The 15825-nt window shown below is 36.1% G+C and overlaps 1 protein-coding gene across 3 annotated transcripts in view; it reads left to right on the top strand.

The window, feature by feature from the left end:
- The window catches only part of LOC123702356 (serine/threonine-protein kinase 10-like), a 52022-nt gene extending 44241 nt beyond the window's left edge, over positions 1–7781 (top strand). For 2 of the 3 annotated variants that reach the window (XM_045650091.1, XM_045650093.1), the window contains 2 exons: positions 109–252; positions 1329–3102. In XM_045650091.1, coding sequence (XP_045506047.1) covers positions 109–252; positions 1329–2147 — 963 coding nt within the window. In that variant the 3' untranslated portion in view covers positions 2148–3102. Of the gene's footprint in view, positions 1–108; positions 253–1328; positions 3103–5206 lie in introns of those variants that run through there. The other variant, XM_045650092.1, reaches the window with a different exon arrangement.
- Positions 7782–15825: the final 8044 nt, after the last annotated feature.

Raw genomic sequence — 15825 nt, 5'->3', positions numbered from 1 at the left:
TTGAAAGTGATTGCTGTTTATAAATTTAGTTGCTTATTGCTAACTTGATTAGTGGAAATATGATGATGTCTCTTTATCTCTTGGAAAATAAACAAATGTTGTTTCCAGGCGTTGCTCCGCGAGCTGGAGCAGTACCAGAACGAGAAGCGCAAGGCGCTTATGAACCACGAGGGCAGCAAGATGAAGGCGATAGAGGAGAGATATGCGGGCGAGTTGCGCGACTGGCGCGCCACGCTCGGCGACCGGAGACAGGTGAGGGGGGTGACGTCACTATGGGGTGAGTGACGTCATAGCATCGTGCAGGCGATAGAGGGCGCTGTGCGGGTGAGTGACGTCACAGCAACGTGCAGGCGATAGAGGAGCGCTGTGCGGGGTGACGTCACTATGGGGTGAGTGACGTCATAGCGCTGTTAGGCTACGAGAGCAGGGGGTTAGACAAGTGGCATTCTATTAGCGTAACGTTTGATAGAATAGATTATGAATGTATGAAGATTGACGTAAGCTGGAGATACGTTTATCTACAACTTATGTCAATCTCATACATTCATAATCAATTCCATCAAACGTTACGCTAATAGAAAGCCACTTGTCTAAGGGGCAGTGCGGTGAAAGCTGTCGAACTGCAGCAGACGTAAGAAAAGAAAGGGGGTTTTCAAACTATTGGGTTGTCTAGTTAGTTATATATGTGAACGATACTGTAACTTACAAACATCATTAGACCTCAGCATGCCTGTATATGAATGTATTATAAATCGTGTGTAATATAACTATATGACTTGTATTACGTTTAAAATATTAGCTCGTTTCGATCAATCAAAATTGAAACAATTTACGCAATTAAAAAATTATCAAACATATTGGGACATAATACAACAATTATAGTTATATTTACGCATGTTTGCATGTTCGGTGTTGCTTGGTGGTGGTGTGGCATGTGCTTTATGACGATTTCTAAGTAATTATATATAATTTATGTTAATTATTTATTATAGTATAGGAGGGTAGTTGGAGAAAATGTGAATGTTCGATACGTCTACGTGTGTTTGTCAGAACGTGTTGAAATTTGTTTTAGAATGTAGGATCTAAAATTGTAGGTTTCTTTTTTTTTGGTAAAATTAAACCTCGAGAAAATTCTCCATACGTGCTTTATTCAAAAAAACCAAAACATATTCATCAGGCATACAATATTAACATTTCGTTCAGTTATAATTTACGAAAAGAAAATTAGAATGAATTCTCTAAACAAATTTCAACTGTCCACGTGTGTGTGTGTGTCTGTGCCGTCCTCAAGAAGCGCTGCACTAAAACAAGTTAAATTTTCCACCCAGAAACTGACTGAGACCTTCGAAAAACAGCTGGACGATCACGAAAAGAAATTCGGCATCGAAATACCAAATAAGAAGGCATATTTAGACGTGCCCTGGCCGAAAAATGTCCTACAGCACATACTGTCCACCTACCATCAGAGGAATTCGTTCATAGGATCTCTATCCAGGTCCAGAACAAGTCTAAATCTGGCTCTTTCCACTGCGAACACTCCTAATTTAGAACGCAGAAGTTCCAGCCCGAACAGACAGACAAAATCGGCCGCTTCCAGCGCTACTAACACGGTTAAAAGGGGCAAATTGAAGAAAGCGCAGAAATTTGGCTCGACGTCCAATCTAAAACTCGTCTCTGAAAAGATTTCTGGCTTCTCCGTGTTCAATAATCAACAACCGATCATGGCGTACGCAGATATACCAAGGGAAGTTTCCAAAATTGAAGAGGAACCGAAAAGATTGGATCGCTCCAAACCGGTAGATAAAAAACTGAACAGGCAAAGTCTAAGCGAGCATCTATTCAAGCAAGTTAACAGTGAAACTACGATGAGAAGGAGCATTTCACAGCAGAGTTTAAAACAAGACGTTTCTATGGAAGCAGTTGTAATAGATTTGCCATCTTTAGAAGGCAGATATGATGAAAAAAGTGTTGCCAGTAATAGTTCGAAGGGGAGTGACGATGATAAGTATTTCAGTAGATGGGGCCCTGTACGGGGATCGAATAGCTATTCCAATGCCCCTAATGTCCCCGTTAGTCAATTATCCACTTTGAATTTGAAAACAGTGGCCAAAGATAAGGGAAAAAGCCCGCCGGACTCTATTGCCTGAATATTCTGGGCGTAAAAATATGTTGGTCGTCAAATTAGTGAGATACTAAAGTGATTTTGCTAGGTCGTTACTGTATGGTATTTATTAATTTGTGTAGGTTCGATTCTGTGCTATCTTCCAAAGTCGTCTGAAATTTTTTAGCTTGAAGCCTTGTTATAAAATTTTAAAGTATTTACTATTTAGTTCACTTTAGGAGAGGTATAAAGTTTTAGAAAGAAAAAAAATATTAGTGAGATGATTAAAAAGATCCCACGATTTAAAACTGACTGTAACATGCCACGCATATAATTGCAATTTTCTACCGCGAAGCTTCCATATTTATTGTTAAAAATTTTCCTAGTGATAGTATATTTGCCATAGTTTTAGGATTACGAGCTCGTATTAATTAATTCCTAAATTTTCAATTTCCGGAAATATTCTTCCTAAATTCTGCCTAAAGTTTTTAGGTCGATTTTGAGGTTTTTTAATACCAATAAAATTTATTATGCTGATTTTAGACGTTTTTTGTCATAGAAAAACTCTGTATTATTATTTATTAACAATTTTAGAGTATTAAAACTTAAAATATGTTTTAAGCCAATTTTTTAACATTCCATTCAAACTATGAAACAGGCCAAAAGTGAATGACTTTTAAATCGAAAGTCATCCAAATGTGGTTATATATTATTTAAAATAATATTATTATTAAATGAAGCATGTTAATCTTTTATATAGATAATGATATTTTCTATGTATCGTTTTTTTTTTGGTAAAATTATACCTAGGCGATATACGCATATTTTTCCATTAGCCAATATGAAGTCTAGTAAATTATTTATAGAATGTGACCTAGTTATTTGTTTAGATTAGCTTCATGTCTTGCCAGCGTTAAAAATTTGCTAACGAAAGCTGTTCTAGATATTTTCTCTTATTTTATCTATGGTTTTCTTTAAAATTGTGAATATTTATTCAAAAACTAGTTTTCAAAGAAAAACCCGTTCCCGTAGGATTTCCGGGATAAAACCTATCCTATGTACTTTCTCGGGTATCAAAATATCTCTATACCAAATTTCATGCAAATTGGTTCAGTAGTTAAGGCGTGATTGAGTAACAGACAGACAGACAGACAGAGTTACTTTCGCATTTATAATATTAGTATGGAGAATATTTATTCAAAAATATGGTTTAAGAATGTTTTTTGCACCTTGTTAATAAATCGATTTGCTTTTACTGTCGGTTTTGTTTAAAAGGTGAATCGATGATGCTAGAAAGAGATAAAATACGTCTATCTACTATATGATAACAACCATCTCTTTCTATTGCATAAAAATATCTAAACATGCCTATTCGTACTTAAAACGTTTTGTTTTTCAATATTGTTTACGATTTTGTTACCATTTTAAGCATGTTTAGTATAAACCGAGTCAATAAATGATCGATTAGCGCTTTTTTATCCATTTTTATTGGCACGGATTATATTTAAATTTTATTCGTTATTAGCATGGTTTGGAATGTTACAATGTTTAAACAAATTACATGCAAATAGTGTTTGTATGTTTGTTCGTAGGTATGCCAGAAATAGATTTTTTACGTAAAAATTTTGCATATTTCTTGCCTATGTTAATTTTATGCCTATAGCTTTACGAATTGGCAATAACTAAAGATTAGGTCATTATTTATTAACATTATTCGTATATTTAACGAAATAAAATAATAATAATTAATATTGTACATTATTTATTCATAATGCCTAAATTTTAAGTAACAGCGTGGTACTATTTACCTTTGAGTATGACAAGGCTATTTTGGCAAGTGGATATTTTCTAACCAGTGTTACCTTTTTATAAAACTAAATTTAATAAAATTGTCTTCATGAAATTTGATAAAAATATGCTGACTTCCCTCTTTAGTTATCTTTGGCATTTTCTTTCTTTTTAATCTATCGTAAAGATTTTACACTTATCGAAGTAGCCTTGTATATAAAAAAACTGTACTATTTATGACTTTGTCTATGGTCATTTATAAAGAATTGTCTTCTATCTCGCTATAACGCTGTCTCTTTCATAGTGTAAAATCTGTGTAAGGACAATATTGCTTGGCATGTTAACAAAAAAATTCGATATGTAAATAAAAATGTTATGTTTTTAATATATTTTTTGCTTTTTTTTTCGGTGGTGGGATGCCCTTTAATTTTTAGTGTAAAATATTGGATTATACTAAAATTGAAAACGCGAAAAGGCCTTTATTAATTGGGCTTAATTATTATTCGTTTTTTTTTTTTAGAACGCTACATAAAACAATACATAAAATTATTTCGCTTCATTTCTATCGCAGAAATATGCTTCTATTTCATAAAAAATGTAACAAACATAAATACTGACCCGATTAGAAAGTATGCTAAAAGTTCAATTCTTTTGTAAAAACATATTTTTTCTTATTGGTGATTGAATATTGATAACGCTACATAGTTTCCATAAGTAAAACTTATCATTTAACATAAAAAAACGACACAAAACATTTTACTAATAATCTACATAATCATCAAAATTAAAACTGCTTTTTAGTAGGAAAAAAAAACTAAAAAAACTCTTCTCATATCATATTGTACATATAAAATGACAGTTTTAAATATAAAGCATGTTTATGATCATTCATGACTGCACCAAAAGGGTTTCGAATTAAAAAAAAATAAGAATTTTTGTAGGTATCATAATAAAATACAAAAAAAATCTCCCTCTTGGTGCTATGTTTTATTTGATGAATTTTGACTAAATAATATTGCGTCAAAATGAGCATGGAACTTGTAAATATTGCATGCATGTGGTATATTTTCGATGCAAGATTCGCATGGATATAGATTCGCTATATGCAACCAACTGGACGCATGGTATGTTCATTTTCAATTATTTTGCACTTAGTTCGTAGTTGTATATTTTGTATCTGGTCAAATCTGGTTGTATTCGACATTGATATAAAAATACTGTAAATTCAAAATTGGGACATATTTAAGTGCACTTTTTTTTTGTTTTTTTTTCTCCAGCAGTGTATTTATCGTTTTTTTATTATTCGCAAATCGTCAGGCTCTGGACGACGAGTTCGCATCCCAACTGGAGGAGCAAGAGCGTCTCTCGGAGAACGCTCGTCTCCCGCTTCCAACGTCAAGCATGCCACAACACAGCTCCACGCTACACTCGTCGCGGACCAGCCTCACGTCAAGTCACTACGAGTGACAGCTGTCAACTGTCACCCGGCAGCTGTCAAACGTCAGCTGTCAGCTGTCAATTGCAAAATTGCCGCCAAAATAAAGATGTGGATAAATGACATTCGATTCTTTTTCTCTACTAATCTCGAACGCGAGTAGATTGTAAAAGAGTACTATTGTGTTCTTTATCGCTAATTGTTTTAGATTATGTGACGCGTAGTTAGGATACACGAGTTTAATAACATATTGTGTATTTATTGTTTTTCACAATAATTTATTTTATCTTAATGTGTACGGTTAGGGAACTGTTTCATTGCTATTCCTTCAATGATTATCTGTACTTTCCTGTCTGCGGCTTTGATGTAACGACGTTCAATGCTTTCTAATTTTTAGGTCAAGTAAAAGGGACGTATTAAAATTATAGTGAATTAGAGTTATTCCAAAATGTAACTTAATATACAAGTCACTGAAATTTTAAATGAAATTAGGAATTGTAATCGAAATTACTATGTAGAACAGATTACATATCTGTCAAATTGGCGATCGCTTTTGTTTATTATTGAGAAGTGCCAAATTATAATATTTACCAGTAATGGCTACTTAAAATTTGGAATGTTAAAAGAATGTGTGCACCGCATAGGTTTTTGCGTGAATGATTAGGTCTAGGCGTGATTTAGGTATAGGACTTGATAGGAATTGATTAAACGCGGTGCTTCTCTGAGACTGCTTTTAACATCATGGGGTGCTTTTGCGTCGTATGAAATAGCTAGATAAAGAAAAAAAATTGTAGGCCTAATGTGTTCCTGACTAAGGCATTTTCAAACTTCGAATTATTATGGACAGACCCTTTATATTTTATAATTTTTACGAAATATTCCATAGAATAAATAGAATAGTGGATACAGATAACGTAGTCAAAATTTTTGTAAGTGTGGTGTATATTTGTACATACAATGGAGTTCGGATAGTTCGATATCTGACGTGTAGATATTAGGTGGAAAAAAAAATATTTTTTCATGTACAGTATTTTTTAATGTCTTAACATGTGCCTACTTAATTTAGAGACGCTAAGCTTTGGTGACGTTCTTTATTTTCGTTCTACTTATATTAATTGTGTTTTAATAAAGTATGATACATTTTTTTTTTTCAATTTTTAATCTATAGGTTAACCAAAGACGAAAATTTCAGAACTATACGCCTAGTCTCCGACTTGTCTATGACTTCCTAGATTTGACAACGATTTAACCTTCTAATTGCACTAATTTTATTGTTTATGCGTATTCCGTGATGTTCACAGGTTTCTTAAGGCTGGTTGCAGAGCTTGACCGACCGTCAGTGCGTACCGTCGGTCCTGACGATACGCATCAACAATTGTATGACTATGACACTAATGCGCATGACAATACGCGTGCGTATGGTCGGTCTAGCTATGAACGGTTTTATGAATTTCCATACATATGACAAGCGCGACTGACGTACGCACTGATGGTCGGTCAAGCTCTGCAACCAGCCTAATTTTATCTTTAAAAAAATGTAAGTCTGTGAAAATCTGGATCTATGCGTTTTTTTAGGATAAGATTTGTTATTCTCTCACATTCATGAGCTGTTAACACGAGAACGATTTTAAAAGTTTAATGGTCAGTTATATTAATAATGCCATTGCTATTATTGTCATATTTTGTCCATTTTCGCCTTGACCGGTGAGATATTATCTCTGTATTACGTCCTTCTATTCAACCCGGGAAATACGGGTGTGATTACATATATTTTAGTATTTTAATACATTATGAAGCCTGGATTTTCTATAGAATGTTTTAACTTTCGTGTAGACGGCTCGCACTGCACTCACTAACCGTCTCGACCTTCCGGCCATTAACCTCCCATCAATACGCTTACACCGTCATATGTACAAACATATCTTAAGAAATGATGTTTATTTTCTATGTAACATATCGCAGTTAACAGTTAGGACGATATATTTTGTTGTAAACGCGGCATATACGAGGTTGCACTGGGCTGAATTAAGTTGACGTTTAAATTGGCGCGAAAAAAAATCGACGAATGACTAACGTTTCGATTGGCGCGAAGTTTGACACCTGTCAAGATAATTTTTTATTTTTTAATGCAGCAAAAACTTCGTATATGTTCGCTTCGAATTATATAAGGAGCCTGTTCACTGTTATATATTTTAGTTAGTACATGCACCCATAGTAATTCGCCAAGTCTAATAAGACTGTTATAAAATAAACATTTTTGTTATTTTTTAATGTGTAAATTATTTAGTGCATCGAGTCCATGTTTGAGATTACCGCAGTATTCGAGACGTAATTATTTTTAGTTGTAACAATGTAGCCATAGCCATTTTTAATGTTAATTTTATTATATTTTGTCTATATGCAGTAAAATAAATTATTGTTACAACATTTTTTGAGATATAAAGACCTTAATTTGTACTCTGTTGTTTTATTTGCACATCCATCGAAACGACATAAAAGTATCCTTACACCTATGTATTAAATAGGTAAACACATGGTCAACACATTCCCTATATAATATTATATCTTATATCTAAATACAATAAACTAGTGTTAGTATCAACATACATAACTCGGGAACAACTGAACAGATTTTAGTATTTTTGCTTTACTGGATAAGGATAACTGTTAAATTTTGGAATAAAGTAAGCCTATCAGGGTAAAACCCGGGGCAGCAGCTAAATAGCTAAGTAAAAACAATTATAATACTGAAATATTAGTAGTTTCCGTTTACACAACACTACCTATATTGATGGAATAAATGCTTTAATAAGCTGCTGGTAACAAACTAAAAATCTTTTGAAGTTCCTCTTTCGCAGTAACGTAATAACGTTCATTGCACGCGAAAGAATCTAGAAGTATATTCCAAAATGTAACACTCATGTAGTTACTTATGACTTACTTATGTTTCCTGGTCAATAAACTGTTTATCTTATTTTAAGTCATACCTTATAATATAATGAACACGAAAGTTTGTAAGTAGCACAAATGAATGTTTGGTACTCTTTCACGTAAAACTGCTAAAGCGATTTTAATGAAATTTTACAAATGTAGTTTATACATCGGAATAAGACATGAGCTATAAAAATACTTTATTTTTAGTAGTTTCGTCCGCTGCGCTGGTGAAACCGCGCGGCACAGCTAGTAAGATCATCTATACTTACATATTACCTATAATAAATCTGTAGAAGGGTCAATTCTGTACATTGAAAATATTGAAAAAATAAATACCAGGGGTTGTTACTGGATCGATACCAAACCCAAATACAGGGTTACTTGTAAAACACCGGCAACCTCGCAGGACAAGATAGCTAACATCATAAGCAACAACATTTGTTCTACGACTTTTGATAATTTGTTAAATTTTATTTTCATACAAAAATAAATATTAATTTAATTTTCCGTTTTAAAATTATAAACTCTACGCCTCCCAAAAATTACGACAACAAGAAGCGAACGAGAGGGGGAAGGGGGCGTCGCGTGACGCGTCGTCCATCCGATAATGAATATAGAACATAGACTTACAAATGTTAGGAGAGTACAATAAAAGTTTAAAAAATAATTTAAAAATAATTTATTGCGTTATGCCAAAAGTCGTAGAACAAATGTTGTTACTTATGATGTTAGCTATCTGGTCCTGCGAGGTTGCTGGTGTTTTACAAGTAACCCTGTATATGATAAAAAAATTTTTGTCTGTCTGTCTGTCTGTATGTGAAGGAATCACGTAAAAACTAACGGTTCGATTTCGATGAAACTTGGTATAATTATACCTTATTATCCCGGGGCATAAAGCAGGATACTTTTTATCCCGTAAAAAAACGAAGAAAATAAAGAAATCTTAATTTTTCTCAATCTTTCCGCACGGACGGAGTCGCGGGCGGAAGCTAGTATAAATATAAAATGGTAACTATTAACTATGTGAGTATCATTATATCTTGTGAATAAACTAAAAACAAATAGCGCTTTATACTCAATATAATCTAATATTAATTATTGCCGAAACAGCTAAACCGATTTTCTGATTTTTCATTAGCTGTATTATAGATCAAGAGCCCACGCCGGCCAGACTTCCCTTTCTTTAGGAAAGTTGAAAGTTTCTCTGTATATGTCTCCGATACAGATAAGAACGACTAGCGATTATCAAGTCTGGGTTGTGGTTACTTTGGCAGGAAACAGGTAGTAAAGGTGTATAAAATTGTACCTAACTTTCATTATAGTTTTAAAGCTAAATTTTATATGTTTCTTGGAGACGTATAAAAAGATGTTAACTCAAGAGCCGGACAGTTTTCATGGTTCTTACATCTTGCCAGACACATTTAAAAAATAACTAACATATCATCAAATTAACGTACTACTTACCTAAAAGTGTATCAAATATGAAATAACCCACTAAAAACATTAGTTTACTATAATTAATGACTAAAAAATAATAGTATAATATAAGTAATAAAGTTATTACTTATCTTTTACGGGGACTTATGTTGATGGAATTTCACGTATCTCGATGACACAATAAAAAAATCATCGAGATACGTGGATTTCCATCGACATAAGTCACTGGACTTGATAATCGCTAGTCGTTCTTATCTATATCGGAGACATATACAGAGAAACTTTCAACTTTCCTAAAGAAAGGAAAGTCTGGCCGGCGTGGGCTCTTAGATTATTATGACCTCTTTCTCAGTCAATTTACGCCGTGAATTGATCTGACTAGCAAATTCATGTAATACCTCTCGGCCTCGTTATCACACAATCGTAGCACTAATAATTATTCATTGATTGCTAAGTTATGATTGAAAAATAGCTAAGTACTATAAATAAATAGAATCTATATAAACGTACATATTATTATAAAACTGTAGATTTCAATACTGTAGGTACATTAAATACAGACGGAAAACAACCTTATAGGACTTCATACTAGTATAGTATTAAAGTAACCAAAGCCTAAAAAAACTATTGAAATTTTGTCTGTTTTTCGAGCAAAAACCACTGGTCGAATTTTGATAAAAGTCTACAAATATGGAGTATACACAATGGAGATCACTGACCAGTAATTTAGGCAAGGCAAGAAGATATTTATGAACAAAAATTATTTATGAGACAACTTAAAATTATAGATTATTATAAGATGGTAAGTTGATGAATTCAGTTGTCCCAACATCTGTGTATGTAGGTATCAATGAATAAGGAATCACATGGAAGTGACATACCTACAAAAAAAGTGTGGCCGGCGCCATATTGCTTGTAACAAAACATGGCGGTGTTTAGTGCCGAGAATATATCGATAAACATTATTATGTTTATCGATATAAAAATAATATTTGGTCGCGCCAATATAAATTTATACTTAAATATATTCTCGATATAAAAGTGGACTGTATTTAGATCAACGTGGTGTTAGCAAAGAGGGGAAAGACGGGAACACACGGCACATACCTCGTCGGAGGGAGTAGCGTCCAGAACACACGCCGCGCCACGCGGTCAGGGTCCTCCAGCTCGCGGCGGGCAAGAACGGGTCCAGTCCAACACTCCACACAAACACACACGCGGCGGTGAGCGCGACCAAGGGCCGGGGCACGGGATACCCCGGTGGTGTTACAAAAGCACAATGCCTGATGATCTAGAGAGCCTCGTGGAAGCTCTCCGGCGGTGAGTCCCGATCCTCGCGAAAGATCGGAGAGAACTACTGGCTGTCATTCGTGACATAGGTAGGTCACGTGACGAGCGCTAAATAGCGCGCGGTGATTGGTTGTGCTCGTATGTAGGGAAGGATGAAGGAATACACCACAAATAATAAACATTTAATTTCTACATTTACTATTTTAATTATATTGGCGTTACCATATCCACCCGCCCTAAATGGGTCACCATTTAAAACCAATCATAAGATACAGCGAAAAACTATGACTCTAGGATCGCATAATGCGCGCGGGTTAATAAAGTCCTAAGAGCCACGGCGGTAATATAAATAACAAATTCTATGGCTCCAGGAGCGCACAATGCGAGCGGGATAATAAAAATTCCTAAAAGTCACGGCGGAAATATAACTAACAAATTCTATGACTCTAGGATCGCGTAATGCGAGCGGGGTATAAAAAATTCCTAAAGTCACGGCGGTATTTATAACTAAGAAATTATATCGAAAGCGGTGCAAAAACTTAAAATTAAACTTAACTAACTGCGGTAATGTATTAATGCGATATAACTATTGTCTTGGAAGCGGACATAAACGAACGACCGGGCGAAGGTAAGTTCCCTTGGCGGTTCTACCTAACTGTGCAAACGCGCGCGACGTCGTCCTTTGAAGGATGTACTTTCTCTACGACGGCTAAAGGCCAGGTTAGGGGCGGTGCATTATCATTTATTACAACCACGACCGTTCCAGGAGTAATAGGTGTGGAAGGCGTATTCCATTTCTGCCTAACCTGCAAACCGTGTAAGTATTCCATTCTCCAACGTTTCCAAAACGACTGAACTAACTTGTCCAGTAGCAAATGCCTATCAAGCAAACTGACGTGATCAGATTTGACTTGCGGCGCGGGTAATGCTAATAAGAGCGCGGTAATTAAAATAACACGAAACAAATTCGTTATAATATTATACATATATTTAATATGATAATAATCAATGATCATGATAATTATGTGATCATTGTGCGGTAATATCGCTGGATGCTTATGTGCATATTCCAGGGCGGTATCGCTTAGACGTCCAATGAGGATAAGTCTGTTGCGAGTAAAAGGCTTCAAGTGATTGAAAGCCTGCAAATAAAATTTATAATAGAGTATATTAGAATACTCCTCTGCAAAATATTTATTTTGCAGGGCGGGAATAATTTTATTTACAGCGAAATTAGGTTCCTCTACGGTCATCATAATACCGCGGCGGGATAATAATATAAGGAACCTATAAATATAAAATACACGACGCGACGAGACGCGAAGGGCGGTATCGTATAAAGCGCAATGCTTTATAGGCGAGCACACAGTGTGCGTGAATAATTTTCGTTCGGGAATGTCTGCAATAGACTCACCATCGAGACTCCTAAGAGGCCAATCAGATGGGTCCGAACGAGCCCACTGGGGTCCTTGGAACCACAGAGGGTGCGAGACGAGATTTTGTGGCGTAATGCCACGCGAAAGTACGTCAGCGGGATTTTCAATACCAGAAACATGGTAGAAATTATCTGATGGGATGTTATACACGGCTGTGGGAGCAACGAAGCCCATCATGTCCCACAGACGGGCGGCAGTTGACAAGATGGAGCGCTTAGTGCACATCACATCAGCGGGTGCAGTAATTTTAAAATAAAAACAATCATCAACAGTAGACCAATGCAGACCAAGTAATTTATGTTGCACGGTCTTATCAAACTCCACCGCGGAGGGTAAAAGTTTGTGCGAAGCGGGAAGATTATCTAACACATTTCTACTATTACTATTCCATTTAACTAGATCCCACTGAGCTCCCTTAAACAAATCGATGAGCTGCTGCGACGCGGAAACTGCTTCACATTCCGTGGGAATAGAGAAGGCGATATCATCCATATACAACGAGGAAGACGCAATGCTACTCGCGAGCGGATATTTCGCGCCGTCATCTTCTACGAGCTGTCTTACCGTGCGCAGTGGATGATAAGGACTAGACTTGATGCCGAAACAAACTCGATTAAATTGATAAAGAAGCAGCGGATCCTGCGGGCTGAAACGATATAAAAAACATTGAAAACGACGATCAAACTCACGCACGAAAATCTGCAGGAATTGTTGGCGGCAATCGGCGGTCATGGCAATCGCGTGGAGACGAAAACCTAAAATTATTGTAAACAAATTGCCTTGTAAATTCGGCCCAACATGCAAGGTCATTCAATGAACGCTGGCTTCCAGAAGTTGGCATGCTAGCATCTAAAACCATGCGCAGCTTAGTCGACGATTTATCCTCGCGCAGAACAGCGTGATGCGGTATAATATAAATAGGTGTAGGGTCACGCGGATCATACGGAGGCGCGGGTGAAATATAATTCTTCGTTAGATAATCTTTTATGACGTCATCATATGCCAACCTTAATTTAGGTGAAGCCTGTAGCTTTCTTTCGAGGCACATGAAACGCTTGCGGGCAATATTAAATGAGTCACCGAGAGTGTAGAAATCATCCTTAAATGGAAGCGAAACAATATATCTGCCACTCACGGGGTCGCGGGTTGTAGTTGATTTATAATATTCTTCACATTCAACATCATCGGGATGTTGAACGGGCGGTGCGGTAGGAAGCTCCTCGAGCTCCCAGAAACGCCTGACTAATGAGTCAATAGCGGCGGTCTCTTGAACGTGACAACACGTCAAGGGCGGTTTATGTATGTTAGGTATGGTGGGTACTGAACCCATTATTACATAGCCTAACACCGTGCGCAATGCAGCGGGCGCCGACGAGTCACGAGATGCATGAACTACGTCGGGGAGAAGCAGATGAGGGAACAGAGAAGCACCGATTAATAAATCGATTTTATTTGGCGTACCAAAACTCTCATCTGCGAGCGGTAAATGCGAAATATGCGATAAGACAGAAGTGTCTATAACAGCGGTAGGTAATAAATCCGTAACATGATCAACAACTAGCGGTGAAATATTAAAAGATATGTTGTTGTCAAGACGCGAATAAAATTTTATATTTACGGAATTACTATCTATAATTTTTTCTGAACCACCGAACCCCTTAATAATAGTACGTTCGGTTTTCTGCGGTTTAATACCTAAACGTTCACAACATTCATTTGTAATGAAGTGACTTTGCGAAGCGGAATCTAAAAGCGCGCGAATAATAAGCCGTTCACCTTTACAATTATAAGCTACGACTTCAGCGGTTGATAATAAAATAGTACATTGTTTATTCGCGGGCGCGTTGCATTGAAATGCGTTATCTGTATCAGCTGTATAGCTAGCGGTAAATAGCGCTACGTCAGAGCGGACGCACTCGCCCGACGGCGGCGACGGCGCAGGCAACGGCGGTGTGCTGCGCGGCGGGGGGTGAGACGCAGGCGCGGGTATGGAAGATTCGCGTTTCAAATGTAACATTGTATGATGTTTTAATTTACAAACGCGACAATTAGAATAAGACGAGCAACTAGAAACTCGATGTTTTATACTGAGGCAATTTATACACGCGTGTCTATCCTTTACGTATTTCAAACGTTCCTGCGGACTCATTTTATGAAAACTCGAACATTTATATAAATGTTGATGCGTAATATTTTTACAAAGACAACTATAAGCGGAATCAGCTATTGTTACGTAAGACTGATACGTCTTAGGCGGTGCGGAAGAAATATTATTTGAACTGCGGTTATAATTATTATTCTTTCGAGGCGGTTTATTTATTCCCGAATTTGTGGAAGGATGAATGCGTTCTAATACCTTCGCACGAGTTTGAATAAATTGAACTAAGTTATCAAAAGTAGGCATTTCACTACCAAACTCAGTCTCGAAAGCGCGAACAGTGTCTGAGTCTAACTTCTTCAACGCGATATGAACAATCATTAAATCTGTAATATTATCTAACTTTATATTCTGTAAGGCGCGCACTGCGCTAATAAAGTTATCTGTAAATAAATCAAAGTTTGTTGCGGACGCACAATGCAAAGGTTTAAAATCAAACATTTGATTTAAATACGCGGAAACTAACATACGTTTATCATCATATTTATCTTTTAAAGTTTGTAAAATTAAATTATAATTTTCAGCGGAGGGGGTTATACCAGCTATAACAGTTGTGGCCTTCCCCGTTAATTTACCTAGTAAATAATATAAGCGCTCGGCATCTGTAAGGCCGGGATTGTTATGAACAATTGATTCAAAATTCGAAAGAAACAGCGGAAATGAGCGAATATCACCCGAAAATGGTACTAATTCGATAGGCGGTAATTTAGGCCTATTTTTATGCAAATTATTAACATCTCCATGTGACGGACTTGGTTGCGAATATTGCGATTTAATTCTTTTAATCCTGCTATACAAAGACTCGAATGCAACGAGGCTTTTATAATCAGGTTTCGCGGCGGGAATTAATGATAACAAACGAATATTATATTCATCTAAACATTGCTTATAATCATCGCGTAATGATTCTATCTGCGCGGACTCGTCAAGGAAACTTTCCATAAGCGCAGCGTTGTTATGAACGTTCAAAGACAAATCATAAATTCTTTGCACCATTTCGAATATAACTTCGCGTTTAGCTAACAACATGGATAACTGCGAATCATTTATATCTTCCGAATCATTAACATCCGAAGCGTCACTATCAGCTAACTTAGTCATTTTCTTAGGCGGCATTTTTAATAACAAAAGTAAATATTCAAACAGAGAATGTTACAATAAAAGTTACAATAACAAGTAATACGACCAAATAAAGTAGGTCAGTGACGCAAGCGTAATAAGAACAGAGTATGTATTTCCAATTACA

The sequence above is a fragment of the Colias croceus genome, chromosome 23, assembly GCF_905220415.1.
Source record: "Colias croceus chromosome 23, ilColCroc2.1".
Taxonomy (NCBI): Eukaryota; Metazoa; Arthropoda; class Insecta; order Lepidoptera; family Pieridae; genus Colias; species Colias croceus.
This window is presented reverse-complemented; position numbering and strand designations above follow the sequence as displayed.